The 22,897-nt window shown below is 44.4% G+C and overlaps 1 protein-coding gene across 2 annotated transcripts; it reads left to right on the forward strand.

Annotated features, from left to right (window-relative positions):
* The first annotated feature begins 6,741 nt into the window (after window positions 1-6,741).
* On the forward strand, window positions 6,742-14,982 carry LOC148476840 (uncharacterized). 2 transcript variants are annotated; one of them, XM_088457554.1, is made up of 4 exons: window positions 6,742-6,790; window positions 6,906-7,003; window positions 7,133-7,652; window positions 12,274-14,982. In XM_088457554.1, the coding sequence occupies exons 1-4, from the start codon at window positions 6,757-6,759 to the stop codon at window positions 13,776-13,778; spliced, it is 2,157 nt and encodes a 718-aa protein (XP_088313680.1). In that variant the 5' UTR covers window positions 6,742-6,756; the 3' UTR covers window positions 13,779-14,982. The 2 variants fall into 2 exon arrangements, with proteins under 2 accessions (XP_088313680.1, XP_088313681.1); XM_088457555.1 differs by having other exon boundaries at window positions 12,277-14,982.
* The last annotated feature ends 7,915 nt before the right edge of the window (window positions 14,983-22,897 follow it).

The following is a 22,897-nucleotide window of genomic DNA, read 5'->3' on the forward strand; positions in this document are numbered from 1 at the left end:
ACATCGGCCCATCACGCAATTAAGGCACGTCAGACCCTACGCAGAACTTCAAGCCTTGTCTCACGCAGTGAGTACTCAAGCTGTGTATGCCATCGCAGTGGCTAATTTATGCATGCCCATTCAAACGGACAAGCTCGCCCGTCACCACCCCAAACCGCTTACAGCCTGTCACTCACTCTGCGATGGATTCTGCTCTGCGTCCATAATGGCAGTGTTATCGCTGCACACGTGTGGTGAATGCGCAGTAACTATTGCTGAATCTGCGTATACAGTTGCAATTGCTATAAATGCTGAATCAGGCCCAGTGATATATGAAGGGGAATAACACATCTCCCGGCACACACTGATATGTGGTATTATTATATAGGGGAGAGGGGACCATACAGTAATATATGAGGATGAATATCACAGCTCTCAGCACGCATTGATGTGTGGTATTATTATTATATAGGGGGGAGGGGACTGTGCAGTGACATATGAGGGGGTAATAACACAGCTCCCAGCTCACACTGATATGTGGTATTATTATTATATAGGGGGGAGGGGACTGTACAGTGATATATGAGGGGGTATAACACAGCTCCCAGCTCCCACTGATATGTGGTATTATTATATATGGAAGTGGGAACTCTACAGTGATATATGAGGTGGAATAACAGCTCCCAGCTCACACTGATATATGGTATTATTATTATATAGGGAAGAGGGGACTGTACAGTGATATATGAGAGGGAATAACACAGCTCCCGGCACACACTGATATTTGGTATTATTATATAGGGGGAGAGGGGACTGTACAGTGATATTTGAGGGGAATAACACAGTTCCCAGCACACACTGATATGTGGTTTTATTCTATAGGGGAGAGGGGACCATACAGTGATATATGAGGGGGAATAACACAGCTCCCAGCACAGACTGATATTTGGTATTATTATTATATAGGGAGAGAGGGGACTGTACAGTGATATATGAGGGAGAATAACACATCTCCTGGCACACACTGGTATGTGGTATTATAATATAGGGGAGAGGGGACTATACAGTAATATATGAGGGGAATAACACAGCTCCCAGCACTGACTTATATGTGATATTATTATTATTATTTAGGGAGAAGACCGTGCAGTGATATATTAGGGAGAATAACACAGTTTCTAGCGCACACGGATATGTGGTGTCAATATTACATAGGGAAGAGAGGACTGTACAGTGATATATGAGGGGGAATAACACAGCTCCCAGCACACACTGATATGTGGTATTATTATATATGTGAGAGGAGACCATACAGTGGGTCTGATTCAGCACGGCTCTCAACTGCATTCTTAGCTGCAAATACGCATGCATTGAAACTGCGACAATGTTAGTAATTGCAAAAGCTCAGCCGCCATTAAGACGCCCACTTCTGTTTACTCACATCCGTCTTACCTTGCAATCTAGTGTAAACATTGGTAACATTGACGAACATCGGCCCATCACGCAATTAAGGCACGTCAGACCCTACGCAGAACTTCAAGCCTTGTGTCACGCCGTGAGTACTCAAGCTGTGTATGTCATCGCAGTGGCTAATTTATGCATGCCCATTCAAACGGACAAGCTCGCCCGTCACCACCCCAAACCGCTTACAGCCTGTCACTCACTCTGCGATGGATTCTGCTCTGCGTCCATAATGGCAGTGTTATCGCTGCACACGTGTGGTGAATGCGCAGTAACTATTGCTGAATCTGCGTATACAGTTGCTATTGCTATAAATGCTGAATCAGGCCCAGTGATATATGAAGGGGAATAACACATCTCCCGGCACACACTGATATGTGGTATTATTATTATATAGGGGAGAGGGGACCTTACAGTAATATATGAGGATGAATATCACAGCTCTCAGCACGCATTGATGCGTGGTATTATTATTATATAGGGGGATGCGGGCATTGATGCGTGGTATTATTATTATATAGGGGGATGGAACTGTACAGTGCTATATAAAGGGGAATAACACAGCTCCCAGCACACACTGATATGTGGTATTATTATTATTATTATATAACAGAGAGGGCACTGTAAGTGATATATGAGGGGGAATAACACAGCTCCCAGCACACACTGATATGTGATATTACTTGCTAATGCAACAAACTGCTGAGATACATACCATAGTGTGCTAGAACCACCAGATCAGTTAGTGACACCCCAGACAGGAAAAAGGAACTGCATGGGTTGTGACAGGAGCAGGGTGCTAGGCTGATCACTACAGTTCTGTCTGCAGCTCTGTCCTCTAACCTGGCCCCCGCATCCTGCCCATGAGCAGTACTAACCCTGAGCAGATTAGTGACTGGCGTATAGAAAGAGCGGACGTGCAAGGCGACTGCCACCAAAGTGATGGTAGGAATGGGCAGCAGTACCTTTTGTGTTGCACTGAAATGCCCATTCCAACACCTCCATATAGTATTCCCTCTCACCTGAATCTCAACCATGTTTTTGAATAGAGATTTGCTGAAATTTGCTACATTGCGCGTACGCGTCCATTTAGTGTCAGTCAGCAGTTGCCGGAGTTCTTGTCCAACCGGGTCATTAATGATCTGTCATCCTTTACATGTTTTTTGTGATGCTTCTTGATTTATTATATCGCTGCTCTGATTACATGTAGGTCCTATTTCTGGTTATGATCTATGTAGATCCTGTATGTGGTTATGCTCTATGTAGGTCCTGTATGTGGTTATACTCTATGTAGGTCCTGTATGTGGTTATGCTCTATGTAGGTCCTGCTTCTGGTTATGCTCTATGTAGGTGCTATTTCTGGTTATGCTCTATGTAGGTCCTGTTTCTGGTTATGCTCTATGTAGGTCCTGTTTGTGGTTATGCTCTATGTAGGTCCTATTTCTGGTTATGCTCTATGTAGGTTCTGTTTGTGGTTATGCTCTCTGTAGGTCCTTAGTTTTCACTCTAGGTCCGGTGACAGGCAGGGAACCAGACCTAGAGTAAGGGCATGGTCACTGAAAAGTGACGCGTCCCCTTTTCGTCACTCTTGGGGGCATGCCCGGTACTTACGGACAAGCCGGGCAGCCCCCAAGCACTGCGGTCACTGTGATGGAATCCGTTCACCGGCGGTGACCTCCGCTCTGCCGTTTTCCCCACCCACGGGACACTGCAGCCCGCGGATGGAGGACGGAACCCGAAGGCTGTTTCAGCAGGGCTCCGCGCTGGAGGGCAGGGTGCTTTCTGCCCTTCAAAAATAGGGCAGAGCAAGGCGCCCGCTGAAACAGCCTAGCGGGAACGCTAGGTCCTATTTGTGGTTATGCTCTATGTAGGTGCTATTTGTGGTTATGCTCTATGTAGGTCCTATTTGTGGTTATGCTCTGTGTAGGTCCTATTTGTGGTTATGTTCTATGTAGGTGCTATTTGTGGTTATGCTCTATGTAGGTCCTGTTTGTGTTTATGCTCTATGTAGGTGCTATTTGTGGTTATGCTCTGTGTAGGTCCTATTTGTGGTTATGCTCTATGTAGGTGCTATTTGTGGTTATGATCTATGTAGGTGCTATTTGTGTTTATGATCTATGTAGGTGCTATTTGTGGTTATGCTCTATGTAGTGCTATTTGTGTTTATGCTCTATGTAGGTGCTATTTGTGTTTATGATCTATGTAGGTGCTATTTGTGGTTATGCTCTATGTAGTGCTATTTGTGGTTATGCTCTATGTAGGTGCTATTTGTGGTTATGCTCTATGTAGGTGCTATTTGTGTTTATGCTCTATGTAGGTGCTATTTGTGGTTATGCTCTATGTAGGTGCTATTTGTGGTTATGCTCTATGTAGGTCCTGTTTGTGTTTATGCTCTATGTAGGTGCTATTTGTGGTTATGCTCTATGTAGGTGCTATTTGTGTTTATGCTCTATGTAGGTGCTATTTGTAGTTATGCTCTATGTAGGTGCTATTTGTGGTTATGCTCTATGTAGGTGCTATTTGTGGTTATGCTCTATGTAGGTGCTATTTGTAGTTATGCTCTATGTAGGTGCTATTTGTGGTTATGCTCTATGTAGGTCCTGTTTGTGTTTATGCTCTATGTAGGTGCTATTTGTGGTTATGCTCTATGTAGGTGCTATTTGTGGTTATGCTTTATTTAGGTCCTGTTTGTGTTTATGCGTTATGTAGGTAATTGATATCTGACATTTTCTATTTATCTCATATGTAGTTTCTTCCCTCTTATACAGGGGTTTTACCCAAGCCTCTGATTATTGCAGACACTTGAAGTGGACATAAGAACACTTCCACAGGTAAGATTGTCACTATCCTGTGATTTATTATTATTCCCGTCTCCCAGCCGTCTCCTTGTACAGGATGTCACACATTAATAAATAACACAATAAAGAACATTACTATATATTAGTCTGGATCTTTTCTCTCTCACAAAGTCTGGCCTCTGGGTAGACGAGGATGAAACAAGGGACCCGATTGCCAGGTTCTCTCACAGATGTGACCCTTAGTACATACCATACATTTTTTTGCCAATTTAGATGCACATGTAGGTAACAATTTCCTCTTGGTTGGCAAATACCACTAATATCATCCTCAGTAATACAATAATACAGATCAGTGGTAGATGGAGCATTAGATGTAATATCCCTGTAGTTATTAGGGAATAACAGGACACATGTATTACTAGTGGTGTTATATGGAGATGTGACTAAGGGCTGATTCTCAGTAATACAATAATACAGATCAGTGGTAGATGGAGCATTAGATGTAATATCCCTGTAGTTATTAGGGAATAACAGGACACATGTATTACTAGTGGTGTTATATGGAGATGTGACTAAGGGCTGATTCTCAGTAATACAATAATACAGATCAGTGGTAGATGGAGCATTAGATGTAATATCCCTGTAGTTATTAGGGAATAACAGGACACATTTATTACTAGTGGTGTTAGATGGAGATGTGACTATGGTCTGATTCTCAGTAATACAATAATACAGATCAGTGGTAGATGGAGCACTAGCTGTAATAACCCTGTAGTTATTAGGGAATAACAGGACACATGTATTACTAGTGCTGTTAGATGGGGATGTGACTATGGTCTGATTCTCAGTAATACAATAATACAGATCAGTGGTAGATGGAGCATCAGATGTAATAACCCTGTAGTTATTAGGGAATAACAGGACACATGTATTACTAGTGGTGTTAGATGGAGATGTGACTAAGGACTGATTCTCAGTAATACAATAATACAGATCAGTGGTAGATGGAGCATCAGCTGTAATAAACCTGTAGTTATTAGGGAATAACAGGACACGTGTATTACTAGTGGTGTTATATGGAGATGTGACTAAGGGCTGATTCTCAGTAATACAATAATACAGATCAGTGGTAGATGGAGCATCAGATGTAATAACCCTGTAGTTATTAGGGAATAACAGGACACATGTATTACTAGTGCTGTTAGATGGAGATGTGACTAAGGGCTGATTCTCAGTAATATAATAATACAGATCAGTGGTAGATGGAGCATCAGATGTAATATCCCTGTAGTTATTAGGGAATAACAGGACACATGTATTACTAGTGCTGTTAGATGGAGATGTGACTAAGGGCTGATTCTCAGTAATATAATAATACAGATCAGTGGTAGATGGAGCATCAGATGTAATATCCCTGTAGTTATTAGGGAATAACAGGACACATGTATTACTAGTGCTGTTAGATGGAGATGTGACTAAGGGCTGATTCTCAGTAATACAATAATACAGATCAGTGGTAGATGGAGCATCAGCTGTAATAACCCTGTAGTTATTAGGGAATAACAGGACACATGTATTACTAGTGGTGTTAGATGGAGATGTGACTAAGGTCTGATTCTCAGTAATACAATAATACAGATCAGTGGTAGATGGAGCATCAGATGTAATAACCCTGTAGTTATTAGGGAATAACAGGACACATGTATTACTAGTGGTGTTAGATGGAGATGTGACTAAGGGCTGATTCTCTATCATCATATTTCTTAGAGCTGATATAGAGTGATACAAAGAAACTAACCTTTGTTGCAAAATATAACCCCTCACTTATCACTCGACCACCTACACACACACATACACATATTGCCTCTTACAGTAACTACCTGAGTAAATAGAGGGTTTTTTTGTAATTTAAAACAACCTTTACCATGAGAGCTCTCAGATTTCAAATTACATCTTTCGGTGGTGCATGTTTAAATATGATCCCTGTTTTTTTAAGTGAGCTTATCTAGTGTATATGCTATATTAAAGACAAAGACAGGAGTGAAATGACTGGGAATACTATGGCTTTGATTCAAGTAGACGCAAAGGGGTGAGTTATCGCCACCAACTAACCTGCAACCTGCTCCACTCATGGCCCGATCTAGCCCCGCAACCATGGATATTTATATGTGTGTGGTGGGACCGTAAGTGTGGCATATAGCTGTACTTACTCGTGGATGCGACTGTCATGTCTAATTGGATCGACGACTAAATCCAGGGGAGTGTCACAGTGACATCACTTTTATCTATAGTAATAATACAGGGACATGACTGGGGAGGTGAGGGGATCTGAGAGTGTCATTGTAACATCACTTATATCTGTAGTAATAATACATGACAGTACAACCAGGGGATGTGTCTGGGAGATGACTATATCATTGTGTGTGTCAGGTTCCTATAAGGTGTCAGGATGTCACTGTCTATGTCTCCATGCAGAAGAGGGAATATATAGAGGAACATGGGTCTGTACAAGGACACGATGATGGAGAATCACCTGCACCTCACATCACTGGGTAAGAGGAGACTGTCATTTATTGTACAGGGTAGAGCAGGTTTGGGAGCCCTATATACACACATTACCTGATAAGCACATATATACAATGTACTCAGTCACTGTGTTTCCTATAGATGGACCCAGTAATAGAAATACCACAGAGAGATGTCCCCATCATCTTTATTCACAGGATTGTACAGAGGAGAGTCGCAGGACCCCACAGGAGCATCAGGTAGATACCAGTATACCAAAGTGACTGTGACTATATGATCTATAGAGAATCTGTGTGTGTATTATACACTGATTATTTTACTGTTTATTCTCAATTAAATTAGACTTGATTATTTTATGTGTCATTCAGAGTGAAGATCTTGTTGATATGAAGACAGAAGATATAGAGGGAGAAGAAGAGACATATGTGACTGATATAAAGGCAGAAGATACAGTGGGAGAAGAAGAGACATATGTGACTGATATAAAGGCAGAAGATACAGTGGGAGAAGAAGAGACGTATGTGACTGATATAAAGGCAGACGATACAGAGGGAGAAGAGACATATGTGACTGATATGAAGGCAGAAGATACAGAGGGAGAAGAAGAGACGTATGTGACTGATATGAAGGGAGAAGAGACGTATGTGACTGATATGAAGGCAGAAGATACAGAGGGAGAAAAAGAGACGTATGTGACTGATATGAAGACAGAAGATACAGAGGGAGAAGAAGAGACGTATGTGAATGATATAAAGGTAGAAGTTATAGAGGTAGAAGAGACGTATGTGATTGATATAAAGGCAGAAGATATAGAGGGAGAAGAAGAGACGTATGTGAGGGGTGATCAGAAGTGTAAAGAGGAGGAAATCCCTACAGATATCAGCACAGGTGAGTAATAAACACTTATTGCAGAAAAGAGTCACATACTCTGTTCAGTCACTACAGCAATCTCTTATCCTACACCCTCCTCTGTCAGTACAAACTAATGAATAAAATGTATATGCACAGTGGGGGATTCAGGAGCCATTTGCTATTATTATACTCCTGCTTTCCCCCTCACATCATGTCACTGTGTGTTACCAGCCCAGAGAGCTGACCAGTCTCCTCCCCACACTCTCTGGTGTATCTCATACATCAGGAGCCATCAGCCTCTATTATACTCCTGCTCTCCCCCTCACATCATGTCACTGTGTGTTACCAGCCCAGAGATCTGACCAGTCTCCTCCCCACACTCTCTGGTGTATCTCATACATCAGGAGCCACCAGCCCCTATTATACTCCTGCTCCCCCCTCACATCATGTCACTGTGTGTTACCAGCCCAGAGATCTGACCAGTCTCCTCCCCACACTCTCTGGTGTATCTCATACATCAGGAGCCATCATCCCCTATTATACTCCTGCTTTCCCCCTCACATCATGTCACTGTGTGTTACCAGCCCAGAGATCTGACCAGTCTCCTCCCCACACTCTCTGGTGTATCTCATACATCAGGAGCCATCAGCCCCTATTATACTCCTGCTCTCCTCCTCACATCATGTCACTGTGTTACCAGCCCAGAGATCTGACCAGTCTCCTCCCCACACTCATCATATCTTTGTCTTCTACCAGCTACTCATGTTCTTTACTGTCCACTTCAAAAATGACCTTTGTTGATGGTCCTCCCCATGCCCTTCAATGGGATATTACCCATGATCCTTCCTGACCACTACTGCCTGACATTATCAATGATCACTGATGGTAATAACATCTTTGAATGTGATTTCTTGTACTGGTTTCATTCTGTTTTACCAGAGATATGAACCAGACCTGTATAATTATCTTTTAGGAAAGTATTACATTTTCTGCCTGGAGGTCCACAGCGAGGGTAATGGTGGATCCCGATTGTTTAAAATGTGGATTTTTCTGTTCCATTGTGTTTTTGCTGATTCATTTGAGTCCAGCTGGTTCTTTTGCATGTTCCAGTAGATCCCCTTAGAGGTTAGAGCGTATCTAACCTCCAGTGAAGATATTAATTCCTAGAGAGATACAAACTGGTTATTTTACATTTACTGAGATAGAGATATGGAGAGTGTGAGGACACAGCAGGATACAGCTAGTATGACCTGTGTGTGATATAATGTATAGACCATGCCTGCACTCTGTTACACATACTGAGATGGAGATATGGAGAGTGTGAGGACACAGCAGGATGCAGCTAGTATGTCCTGTGTGTGATATAATGTATAGACCATGCCTGCACTCTGTTACACATACTGAGATGGAGATATGGAGAGTGTGAGGACACAGCAGGATACAGCTAGTATGTCCTGTGTGTGATATAATGTATAGACCATGCCTGCACTCTGTTACACATACTGAGATGGTGATATGGAGAGTGTGAGGACACAGCAGGGTGCAGCTAGTATGACCTGTGTGTGATATAATGTATAGACCATGCCTGCACTCTGTTACACATACTGAGATGGTGATATGGAGAGTGTGAGGACACAGCAGGGTGCAGCTAGTATGACCTGTGTGTGATATAATGTATAGACCATGCCTGCACTCTGTTACACATACTGATATGGAGATATGGAGAGTGTGAGGACACAGCAGGATACAGCTAGTATGTCCTGTGTGTGATATAATGTATAGACCATGCCTGCACTCTGTTACACATACTGAGATGGAGATATGGAGAGTGTGAGGATACAGCAGGATACAGCTAGTATGTCCTGTGTGTGATATAATGTATAGACCATGCCTGCACTCTGTTACACATACTGAGATGGAGATACGGAGAGTGTGAGGACACAGCAGGGTGCAGCTAGTATGTCCTGTGTGTGATATAATGTATAGACCATGCCTGCACTCTGTTACACATACTGAGATGGAGATATGGAGAGTGTGAGGACACAGCAGGATACAGCTAGTATGACCTGTGTGTGATATAATGTATAGACCATGCCTGCACTCTGTTACACATACTGAGATGGAGATCAGGAGAGTGTGAGGACACAGCAGGGTGCAGCTAGTATGTCCTGTGTGTGATATAATGTATAGAGCATGCATGTGTTATAGTTACACAGTATGGGGATTTTGGGGGTACAGCCGGGCACGTCTTATTATAGTTACACAGTATGGAGATGTTGGGTGTACAGCCGGGCACATCTTATTATAGTTACACAGAATGGAGATGTTGGGGTACAGCCGGGCACGTCTTATTATAGTTACACAGTATGAGATGTTGGGGTACAACCGGGCACGTCTTATTATAGTTACACAGTATGGAGATGTTTGGGTACAGCCGGGCACGTCTTATTATAGTTACACAGTATGGAGATATTGGGGTACAGCCGGGCACGTCTTATTATAGTTACACAGTATGGAGATGTTGAGGTACAGCCGGGCACGTCTTATTATAGTTACACAGTATGGAGATGTTTGGGTACAGCCGGGCACGTCTTATTATAGTTACACAGTATGGAGATGTTGGGGTACAGCCGGGCACGTCTTATTATAGTTACACAGTATGGAGATGTTGGGGTACAGCTGGGCACGGCTTATTATAGGTACACAGTATGGAGATGTTGGGGTACAGCCGGGCACGTCTTATAGTTACACAGTATGAGATGTTGGGGTACAGCCGGACACGTCTTATAGTTACACAGTATGGAGATGTTGGGGTACAGCTGGGCACGTCTTATTATAGTTACACAGGATGGAGATGTTGGGGTACAGCCGGGCACGTCTTATAGTTACACAGTATGGAGATGTTGGGGTACAGCTGGGCACGTCTTATTATAGTTACACAGGATGGAGATGTTGGGGTACAGCCGGGCACGTCTTATAGTTACACAGTATGGAGATGTTGGGGTACAGCCGGGCACGTCTTATAGTTACACAGTATGAGATGTAGGGGTACAGTCAGGCACGTCTTATTATAGTTACACAGTATGGAGATTTTGGGGTACAGCCGGGCACATCTTATTATAGTTACACAGTATGAGATGTTGGGGTACAGCCGGGCACGTCTTATTACAGTTACACAGTATGGAGATGTTAGGGTACAGCCGGGCACATCTTATTATAGTTACACACTATGGAGATGTTGGGGTATAGCCGGGCACGTCTTATTATAGTTACACAGTATGGAGATGTTGGTGTACAGCCGGGCACGTCTTATAGTTACACAGTATGGAGATGTTGGGGTACAGCTGGGCACGTCTTATTTATAGTTACACAGTATGGAGATGTTGGGGTACAGCCGGGCACGTCTTATTATAGTTACACAGTATGGAGATGTTGGGGTACAGCCGGGCACGTCTTATTATAGTTACACAGTATGGAGATGTTGGGGTATAGCCGGGCACGTCTTATTATAGTTACACAGTATGGAGATGTTGGTGTACAGCCGGGCACGTCTTATTATAGTTACACAGTATGGAGATGTTGGGGTACAGCCGGGCACGTCTTATAGTTACACAGTATGGAGATGTTGGGGTACAGCCGGGCACGTCTTATTATAGTTACACAGTATGGAGATGTTGGGGTATAGCCGGGCACGTCTTATAGTTACACAGTAGGAGATGTTGGGGTACAGCCGGGCACGTCTTATAGTTACACAGTATGGAGATGTTGGGGTACAGCCGGGCACGTCTTATTATAGTTACACAGTATGGAGATGTAGGAGTACAGCCGGGCACGTATTATAGTTACACAGTATGGAGATGTTGGGGTACAGTCAAGCACGTCTTATTATAGTTACACAGTATGGAGATGTTGGGGTACAGTCAAGCACGTCTTATTATAGTTACACAGTATGGAGATGTTGGTGTACAGCCGGACATGTCTTATTATAGTTACACAGTATGGAGATGTTGGGGTACAGCCGGGCACGTCTTATAGTTACACAGTATGGAGATGTTGGGGTACAGTCAGGCACGTCTTATTATAGTTACACAGTATGGAGATGTTGGGGTACAGCCGGGCACGTCTTATTATAGTTACACAGTATGAGATGTTGGGTACAGCCGGGCACGTCTTATTATAGTTACACAGTATGGAGATGTTGGGGTACAGCCGGGCAAGTCTTATAGTTACACAGTATGGAGATGTTGGGGTACAGCTGGGCACGTCTTATTATAGTTACACAGTATCGACATGTTGGGGTATAGCCTGGCACGTCTTATAGTTACACAGTATGGAGATGTTGGGGTACAGCCGGGCACGTCTTATAGTTACACAGTATGAGATGTAGGGGTACAGCCGGGCACGTCTTATAGTTACACAGTATGGAGATGTTGGGGTACAGCCGGGCACGTCTTATAGTTACACAGTATGGAGATGTTGGGGTACAGCCGGGCACGTCTTATAGTTACACAGTATGGAGATGTTGGGGTACAGCCGGGCACGTCTTATAGTTACACAGTATGGAGATGTTGGGGTACAGCCGGGCACGTCTTATAGTTACACAGTATGGTATAGCTCTGCAGTGATGGTAATTCCCATATAATTATTCTGTTCCCAGCAGATGGACACAGCAGCAGGAATAATTTGAGGAGACGTCTCATATTATCTACAGATTGTGACCTAGACAATAACTTCTCACAGGACTCTCCAGGAGAAAAACCCATTATCCCCAGTATACATCCAGCATCTCACAGTGCTTATCTATCCTCTGATCCCTCTAACCATGAGGAATGTTCTCCTGATAATCCCATTAGTGTTACACACAGCTCAGATCACACAGGTGATAATCCATTCTCATGTTCTGATTGTGGGAAAAGTTTTACCAAGCAGATCAGTCTTTCTATACATCAGAAGAAAGTTCACGCAGCTGAGAGGCCTTTTCTATGTTCTGAGTGTGGGAAATGTTTTACTCTGAAAAGTTATCTTAGTAGACATACAAAGATTCACACAGGTGAGAGACCATATTCATGTTCTGAGTGTGGGAAATGTTTTCTAGAGCAGGGAGCACTTGATGTACATCAGAGAAGTCACACAGGTGAGAGGCCATTTCCATGTTCTGAGTGTGGGAAATGTTTTACACAGAAATCATCTCTTGTTATACATCAGAGACGTCACACAGGTGAGAGACCATATGCATGTTCTGAGTGTGGAAAATGTTTTAAACAGCAGGGAGCACTTGCTGTACATGAGAGAAGTCATACAGGTGAGAGGCCATTTCCATGTTCTGAGTGTGGGAAATGTTTTACACAGAAATCAGAACTTGTTACACATCAGCGAAGTCACACAGGTGAGAACCCATTTTCATGTTCTGAATGTGGAAAATGTTTTACACACAAATCAGTTCTTGTTAAACATCAGAGAAGTCACACAGGTGAGACACCATTTTCATGTTCTGAATGTGGGATATGTTTTACACACAAATCAGTTCTTGTTATACATCAGAGAATTCACACAGGTGAGAAACCATTTTCATGTTCTGAATGTGGGAAATGTTTTACACACAAATCAGTTCTTGTTTCACATCAGAGACGTCACACAGGTGAGAAACCATTTTCATGTCCTGAGTGTGGGAAATGCTTTAAAGAGAAATCAGATCTTGTTATACATCAGAGACGTCACACAGGTGAGAGGCCATTTCCATGTCCTGAGTGCGGGAAATGTTTTACAGACAAATCACATTTTGTTACACATCAGAAAAGTCACACAGGTGAGAAACCATTTCCATGTCCTGAGTGTGGGAAATGTTTTACAAAGAAATCAGATCTTGTTATACATCAGAGATGTCACACAGGTGAGAGGCCATTTCCATGTCCTGAGTGTGGGAAATGTTTCACAAAGAAATTCACTCTTGTTACACATCAGAGAAGTCACACAGGTGAGAAACCATATTCATGTCCTGAGTGTGGGAAATGTTTTACACAGAAATCACATTTTGTAGTACATCGTAGAAGTCACACAGGTGAGAAACCATTTTCATGTCCTGAGTGTGGGAAATGTTTTACACAGAAATCATATCTAGTTACACATCAGCGACGTCACACAGGAGAAAAACAATGTGTATGAGCGTCTAGAAATATATAGAAATTGCAGCGGTATTTACAGTACTGTAATATTGAGAATTATCAGAACAAGCATAAATACAATGTTAGCCTAGATTGCTGTCCCTGCTTGATGAAGAATAAATTACATTTGCATTATCACACTATGGGTCTGATTCAGCAGCGGAAGCAAATGCAGCTGCAGTCTCTTACAGATCGCAGGTGATAATATATGCTAATGCCGAGGCACAGCCGCCATAACCACGCCCACTGCTGCATTCTCATTATTATCCAATGTCACCCTCCTGTGTAATCATCGGTACCATCGCCGCACATCAAGCAGGCACACAACATTTACATCAGGTCTGACCAGCCACAAACACTGCAGCTCTCCTGACACACAGAGAGGTCTCATGCTGCAGCTGCCATCTCTATGGCTAATTTATACACGCCCATGACATGGCGACCACACGGACAAACACGCCCATGACATGATGATCACACAGACACACGCCCATGACATGGCGATCACACGGACAGACACACCTGTAGAATTCTGTCCACCCCCATTACCTCCCCCAAACGGTCACCCTGCCACTCACTATGTGATGTATTCCTCTTTGCTTCTGTAATTGCAGTGTGATCGCTGTGTGACTTATACGCAGGTGTGATGGCAAACATTCGCTCTATCTGTGTAACTATCGTCATTGTGTCCTCTGGTGAATCAGCCCCTATATACTAATATATTACACTTGATTATATATCCACACGGATGTCACCAACATAGGGCTCCAACAGGTTCCTCATGTAATGGCTTTCACTTTCCTTATTCTATCAGATCAGAGGTTCCCAAACTCCACTATTACAGGCCAGACTTAAAGGAATTTCATGCTTGAGCACAGGTTACTCAATTAGTGCCTCAGTCAGTTTGATTTAACCATATGGATTCAAGCATGGATATCCTTAAACCATGGCCTGTAATGGCGGAATTTGGAAAACTCTCTGTATTAGATTATTATAGTACTATTGGCCTATTTGTGCAATAACAAGACCACATGATGTAATATGGGAACATAACTAATCTGTCATCATGACTATTTACAGATTGTCCTCAGTATGTCCTGCACTGTCACCTCCCACAGTGGTGACACCACCAGTAATGTGTTTCCAGCTCCCGATATCCCCAGCAGAATACAGATGTGATCAGGGTACGTAGTAATGGAGGAATAATACAGGGACATCACAGGATAAGTAGGATCAGTACAGATTGTCCTCAGTATGTCCTGCACTGTCACCTCCCACAGTGGTGACACCACCAGTAATGTGCATCAGGCTCCCGATATCCCCAGCAGAATACAGATGTGAGCAGGGTACGTAGTAATGGAGGAATAATACAGGGACATCACAGGATAAGTAGGATCAGTACAGATTGTCCTCAGTATGTCCTGCACTGTCACCTCCCACAGTGGTGACACCACCAGTAATGTGCATCCAGCTCCCGATATCCCCAGCAGAATACAGATGTGAGCAGGGTACGTAGTAATGGGGGAATAATACAGGGACATCACAGGATAAATAGGATCAGTACAAATTGTCCTCAGTTTGTCCTGCACTGTGACCTCCCACAGTGGTGACACCACCAGTAATGTGCATCAGGCTCCCGATATCCCCAGCAGAATACAGATGTGAGCAGGGTACGTAGTAATGGAGGAATAATACAGGGACATCACAGGATAAGTAGGATCAGTACAGATTGTCCTCAGTATGTCCTGCACTGTCACCTCCCACAGTGGTGACACCACCAGTAATGTGCATCCAGCTCCCGATATCCCCAGCAGAATACAGATGTGAGCAGGGTACGTAGTAATGGGGGAATAATACAGGGACATCACAGGATAAGTAGGATCAGTACAGATTGTCCTCAGTATGTCCTGCACTGTCACCTCCCACAGTGGTGACACCACCAGTAATGTGCATCCAGCTCCTGATATCCCCAGCAGAATACAGATGTGAGCAGGGTACGTAGTAATGGAGGAATAATACAGGGACATCACAGGATAAGTAGGATCAGCACAGATTGTCCTCAGTATGTCCTGCACTGTCTCACCTCCCACAGTGGTGACACCACCAGTAATGTGCATCCAGCTCCTGATATCCCCAGCAGAATACAGATGTGAGCAGGGTACGTAGTAATGGAGGAATAATACAGGGACATCACAGGATAAGTAGGATCAGTACAGATTGTCCTCAGTATGTCCTGCACTGTCTCACCTCCCACAGTGGTGACACCACCAGTAATGTGCATCCAGCTCCCGATATCCCCAGCAGAATACAGATGTGAGCAGGGTACGTAGTAATGGAGGAATAATACAGGGACATCACAGGATAAGTAGGATCAGTACAGATTGTCCTCAGTATGTCCTGCACTGTGACCTCCCACAGTGGTGACACCACCAGTAATGTGCATCCAGCTCCCGATATCCCCAGCAGAATACAGATGTGAGCAGGGTATGTAGTAATGGAGGAATAATACAGGGACATCACAGGATAAGTAGGATCAGCACAGATTGTCCTCAGTATGTCCTGCACTGTCACCTCTCACAGTGGTGACACCACCAGTAATGTGCATCCAGCTCCCGATATCCCCAGCAGAATACAGATGTGAGCAGGGTACGTAGTAATGGGGGAATAATACAGGGACATCACAGGATAAGTAGGAGCAGTACAGATTGTCCTCAGTATGTCCTGCACTGTCTCACCTCCCACAGTGGTGACACCACCAGTAATGTGCATCCAGCTCCCGATATCCCCAGCAGAATACAGATGTGAGCAGGGTACGTAGTAATGGAGGAATAATACAGGGACATCACAGGATAAGTAGGATCAGTACAGATTGTCCTCAGTATGTCCTGCACTGTGACCTCCCACAGTGGTGACACCACCAGTAATGTGCATCCAGCTCCCGATATCCCCAGCAGAATACAGATGTGAGCAGGGTATGTAGTAATGGAGGAATAATACAGGGACATCACAGGATAAGTAGGATCAGTACAGATTGTCCTCAGTATGTCCTGCACTGTCACCTCCCACAGTGGGTGACACCACCAGTAATGTGCATCCAGCTCCCGATATCCCCAGCAGAATACATATGTGAGCAGGGTACGTAGTAATGGAGGAATAATACAGGGACATCACAGGATAAGTAGGATCAGTACAGATTGTCCTCAGTATGTCCTGCACTGTCTCACCTCCCACAGTGGTGACACCACCAGTAATGTGCATCCAGCTCCCGATATCCCCAGCAGAATACAGATGTGAGCAGGGTACGTAGTAATGGAGGAATAATACAGGGACATCACAGGATAAGTAGGATCAGTACAGATTGTCCTCAGTATGTCCTGCACTGTCACCTCCCACAGTGGGTGACACCACCAGTAATGTGCATCCAGCTCCCGATATCCACAGCAGAATACAGATGTGAGCAGGGTACGTAGTAATGGGGGAATAATACAGGGACATCACAGGATAAGTAGGATCAGTACAGATTGTCCTCAGTATGTCCTGCACTGTCACCTCCCACAGTGGTGACACCACCAGTAATGTGCATCCAGCTCCCGATATCCCCAGCAGAATACAGATGTGAGCAGGGTACGTAGTAATGGGGGAATAATACAGGGACATCACAGGATAAGTAGGATCAGCACAGATTGTCCTCAGTATGTCCTGCACTGTCTCACCTCCCACAGTGGTGACACCACCAGTAATGTGCATCCAGCTCCTGATATCCCCAGCAGAATACAGATGTGAGCAGGGTACGTAGTAATGGAGGAATAATGCAGGGCCATCACAGGATAAGTAGGATCAGTACAGATTGTCCTCAGTATGTCCTGCACTGTCTCACCTCCCACAGTGGTGACACCACCAGTAATGTGCATCAGGCTCCCGATATCCCCAGCAGAATACAGATGTGAGCAGGGTACGTAGTAATGGAGAAATAATACAGGGACATCACAGGATAAGTAGGATCAGCACAGATTGTCCTCAGTATGTCCTGCACTGTCACCTCCCACAGTGGGTGACACCACCAGTAATGTGCATCCAGCTCCCGATATCCCCAGCAGAATACATATGTGAGCAGGGTACGTAGTAATGGAGGAATAATACAGGGACATCACAGGATAAGTAGGATCAGTACAGATTGTCCTCAGTATGTCCTGCACTGTCTCACCTCCCACAGTGGTGACACCACCAGTAATGTGCATCCAGCTCCCGATATCCCCAGCAGAATACAGATGTGAGCAGGGTACGTAGTAATGGAGGAATAATACAGGGACATCACAGGATAAGTAGGATCAGTACAGATTGTCCTCAGTATGTCCTGCACTGTCACCTCCCACAGTGGGTGACACCACCAGTAATGTGCATCCAGCTCCCGATATCCACAGCAGAATACAGATGTGAGCAGGGTACGTAGTAATGGGGGAATAATACAGGGACATCACAGGATAAGTAGGATCAGTACAGATTGTCCTCAGTATGTCCTGCACTGTCACCTCCCACAGTGGTGACACCACCAGTAATGTGCATCCAGCTCCCGATATCCCCAGCAGAATACAGATGTGAGCAGGGTACGTAGTAATGGGGGAATAATACAGGGACATCACAGGATAAGTAGGATCAGCACAGATTGTCCTCAGTATGTCCTGCACTGTCTCACCTCCCACAGTGGTGACACCACCAGTAATGTGCATCCAGCTCCTGATATCCCCAGCAGAATACAGATGTGAGCAGGGTACGTAGTAATGGAGGAATAATGCAGGGCCATCACAGGATAAGTAGGATCAGTACAGATTGTCCTCAGTATGTCCTGCACTGTCTCACCTCCCACAGTGGTGACACCACCAGTAATGTGCATCAGGCTCCCGATATCCCCAGCAGAATACAGATGTGAGCAGGGTACGTAGTAATGGAGAAATAATACAGGGACATCACAGGATAAGTAGGATCAGCACAGATTGTCCTCAGTATGTCCTGCACTGTCTCACCTCCCACAGTGGTGACACCACCAGTAATGTGCATCCAGCTCCTGATATCCCCAGCAGAATACAGATGTGAGCAGGGTACGTAGTAATGGAGGAATAATGCAGGGCCATCACAGGATAAGTAGGATCAGTACAGATTGTCCTCAGTATGTCCTGCACTGTCTCACCTCCCACAGTGGTGACACCACCAGTAATGTGCATCCAGCTCCCGATATCCCCAGCAGAATACAGATGTGAGCACGGTACGTAGTAATGGGGGAATAATACAGGGACATCACAGGATAAATAGGATCAGTACAAATTGTCCTCAGTTTGTCCTGCACTGTGACCTCCCACAGTGGTGACACCACCAGTAATGTGCATCAGGCTCCCGATATCCCCAGCAGAATACAGATGTGAGCAGGGTACGTAGTAATGGAGGAATAATACAGGGACATCACAGGATAAGTAGGATCAGTACAGATTGTCCTCAGTATGTCCTGCACTGTCACCTCCCACAGTGGGTGACACCACCAGTAATGTGCATCCAGCTCCCGATATCCCCAGCAGAATACAGATGTGAGCAGGGTACGTAGTAATGGAGAAATAATACAGGGACATCACAGGATAAGTAGGATCAGCACAGATTGTCCTCAGTATGTCCTGCACTGTCACCTCTCACAGTGGTGACACCACCAGTAATGTGCATCCAGCTCCCGATATCCCCAGCAGAATACAGATGTGAGCAGGGTACGTAGTAATGGAGGAATAATACAGGGACATCACAGGATAAGTAGGATCAGTACAGATTGTCCTCAGTATGTCCTGCACTGTCTCACCTCCCACAGTGGTGACACCACCAGTAATGTGCATCCAGCTCCTGATATCCCCAGCAGAATACAGATGTGAGCACGGTACGTAGTAATGGAGGAATAGTGCAGGGCCATTACAGGATAAGTAGGATCAGTACAGATTGTCCTCAGTATGTCCTGCACTGTCTCACCTCCCACAGTGGTGACACCACCAGTAATGTGCATCCAGCTCCCGATATCCCCAGCAGAATACAGATGTGAGCAGGGTACGTAGTAATGGAGGAATAATACAGGGACATCACAGGATAAGTAGGATCAGTACAGATTGTCCTCAGTATGTCCTGCACTGTCACCTCCCACAGTGGTGATACCACCAGTAATGTGCATCCAGCTCCCGATATCCCCAGCAGAATACAGATGTGAGCAGGGTACGTAGTAATGGGGGAATAATACAGGGACATCACAGGATAAGTAGGATCAGTACAGATTGTCCTCAGTATGTCCTGCACTGTCACCTCTCACAGTGGTGACACCACCAGTAATGTGCATCCAGCTCCCGATATCCCCAGCAGAATACAGATGTGAGCAGGGTACGTAGTAATGGGGGAATAATACAGGGACATCACAGGATAAGTAGGAGCAGTACAGATTGTCCTCAGTATGTCCTGCACTGTCTCACCTCCCACAGTGGTGACACCACCAGTAATGTGCATCCAGCTCCCGATATCCCCAGCAGAATACAGATGTGAGCAGGGTACGTAGTAATGGAGGAATAATACATCGACATCACAGGATAAGTAGGATCAGTACAGATTGTCCTCAGTATGTCCTGTACTGTCACCTCCCACAGTGGTGATACCACCAGTAATGTGCATCCAGCTCCCGATATCCCCAGCAGAATACAGATGTGAGCAGGGTACGTAGTAATGGGGGAATAATACAGGGACATCACAGGATAAGTAGGATCAGTACAGATTGTCCTCAGTATGTCCTGCACTGTCTCCCCTCCCACAGTGGTGACACCACCAGTAATGTGCATCCAGCTCCCGATATCCACAGCAGAATACAGATGTGAGCAGGGTACGTAGTAATGGGGGAATAATACAGGGACATCACAGGATAAGTAGGATCAGTACAGATTTTCCTCAGTATGTCCTGCACTGTCTCACATCCCACAGTGGTGGCACCACCAGTAATGTGCAGGGTCAGGAGATGGAGATTATTTGGTAGTGAGGAAATCACAGAAAGGACCATACAAGCTTTGTTATACACCTACAAATATATGAGATAAAGAGTTTGGTAACAAGTAAGAAAAACGAACGCTGCACAGACCTGTCTGACGTCCATGTGGGGTAACACAGCTGCATGTGGCGCTTGTTAGTATTTACCACACTTTTTAACCTGAAAGTTTTTGTACATTGTTAGTAAAGCTGGAATAGACTCCAGTTGTCCTCTCGGTGGTGCACATGTTCTGTGATGGCCTAGGTGTAAGATCTAGTGATTTGCTGTAAGACGGGATTTAGTGGAAACTCTGATGTTACCAGAGATGTCACAAGGAGGTATAGAGGTTTCTGCATGAGGGTGAGTTGTGTCTCACGGGCTGGTCACACTAGGCCACAGCTGGCAGGAGAAAATAACAGAGATAGGGACTGGGCAGTCAGCTATAGACCAGGGTATGAGCCGAGGTCAGGGCCACCGAAGAACAAACGTCAGGCATAAGCCGGGTCAGTATTGGTCAGTCAGACATTTACTATGACTCATTCAGAACTGGATATAAACTGACATAAAGCTGTATTACTCTGTCACTTTAGGTACCGGTGATTATAGGTATATATATTGGGGTGATTATAGGTATATATTGGGGCTGCACCAGCTCTTCCTATTCCCAGGTTCTTGTTATGTAGTTTTTATTTTGTGTTTTAGCTTTATCCTAACTTTGCTCTTAGTATCTTTATACTGTGACTGTCTTAGTATCCATTTCTCATACCCAAACAAGAAAGGTTTTGTCTTACACGTGTGCCCCTCTCTCCTCTTTCCTGTCTCCTGTCACTGTGACACCGCTCTGGTGTTGGGGATTTGCTCTCTGATGGGCACCTGCATGGATGCACTGTCCTGTCCTGTTGTTACCTCCAATCATGGTATATATCAGCATGTTGTTAGTACATATATATTAGATAATATGTCATCTCTATTGTATGTGTGTCATGGAGGGAATGACAGCACTGTGCGAGTATCATATCCTGCAGCTTATAATACATGAGTAATACAGAAATGACACATTGTACACAAGCCATGAATAATAACAGGAATTGCTCTGTATGAGTAACTGGACGTTACAGGACTATTATGTGCAGGATGTTACTCTCATCATTAATGTAAGGACCATATTATACCAAAGAGAGAAAGCCAGGACAGCTATTCCTCATGGATGGCTCCTAATATGTACAGACCCCACCTGATGGAAAATGCCAGGATACTGCACATCTCTGAGCATTGGATGTATGATCTGTTATCTATATACAGGTGCACAGCACAGCGTCACTGCACCAGTATGCCGGGAGCCTCACATCATTACTCTGTACTACCTAGCTGTATCCATGTCAGTCTTGTCTGATCATAGCTGTAATGGAGTTATATGAGCTGAATTACTCTGTGCTGCTGTTACCATTCTCTTTTTAGTTACAGATTTCCAGCTCCACCCACCTTATCTGCTGCTTGTGTGTCTGCCCCCAGGTTTGCAGGATACAGCAGCTGCTCATTTTATAATTTGCTTTTCATGCCGCATTCACACAATATTATAGTAATCTGTAGTATTAAATATTCAATAAATAACATTCCAAGTGTTACTACAGGAGGAAACTATATTCTTGTAATCTTGCAATAAAATGACTCTGATGTAGAAAATTCTGCCGCACTGCTGTGTTTAGTTATAACTTGTGTATAAAGGAAAAGGCGAGGTGTGGGGGGAATGAGGTAGAGGGTGATATATAATAATATAATGGTCAGTAATCAATAAATATAATTCATGGGAAAAAAAACTACAAATGTAAGTAAAGTCCATGATTTGGTGTAATGGGTACAAGGACCTGTGTATAATGTGGTGTAATGGGTACGAGGACCTGTGTATAATGTGGTGTCATGGGTACGAGGACCTGTGTATAATGTGGTGTCATGGGGACGAGGACCTGTGTATAATGTGGTGTCATGGGGACGAGGACCCGTGTATAATGTGGTGTCATGGGGACGAGGACCCGTGTATAATGTGGTGTCATGGGGACGAGGACCCGTGTATAATGTGGTGTCATGGGGAT

This window comes from Taudactylus pleione, unplaced genomic scaffold (genome assembly GCF_031769625.1).
Source record: "Taudactylus pleione unplaced genomic scaffold, aTauple2 ptg000768l, whole genome shotgun sequence".
NCBI lineage: Eukaryota > Metazoa > Chordata > Amphibia > Anura > Myobatrachidae > Taudactylus > Taudactylus pleione.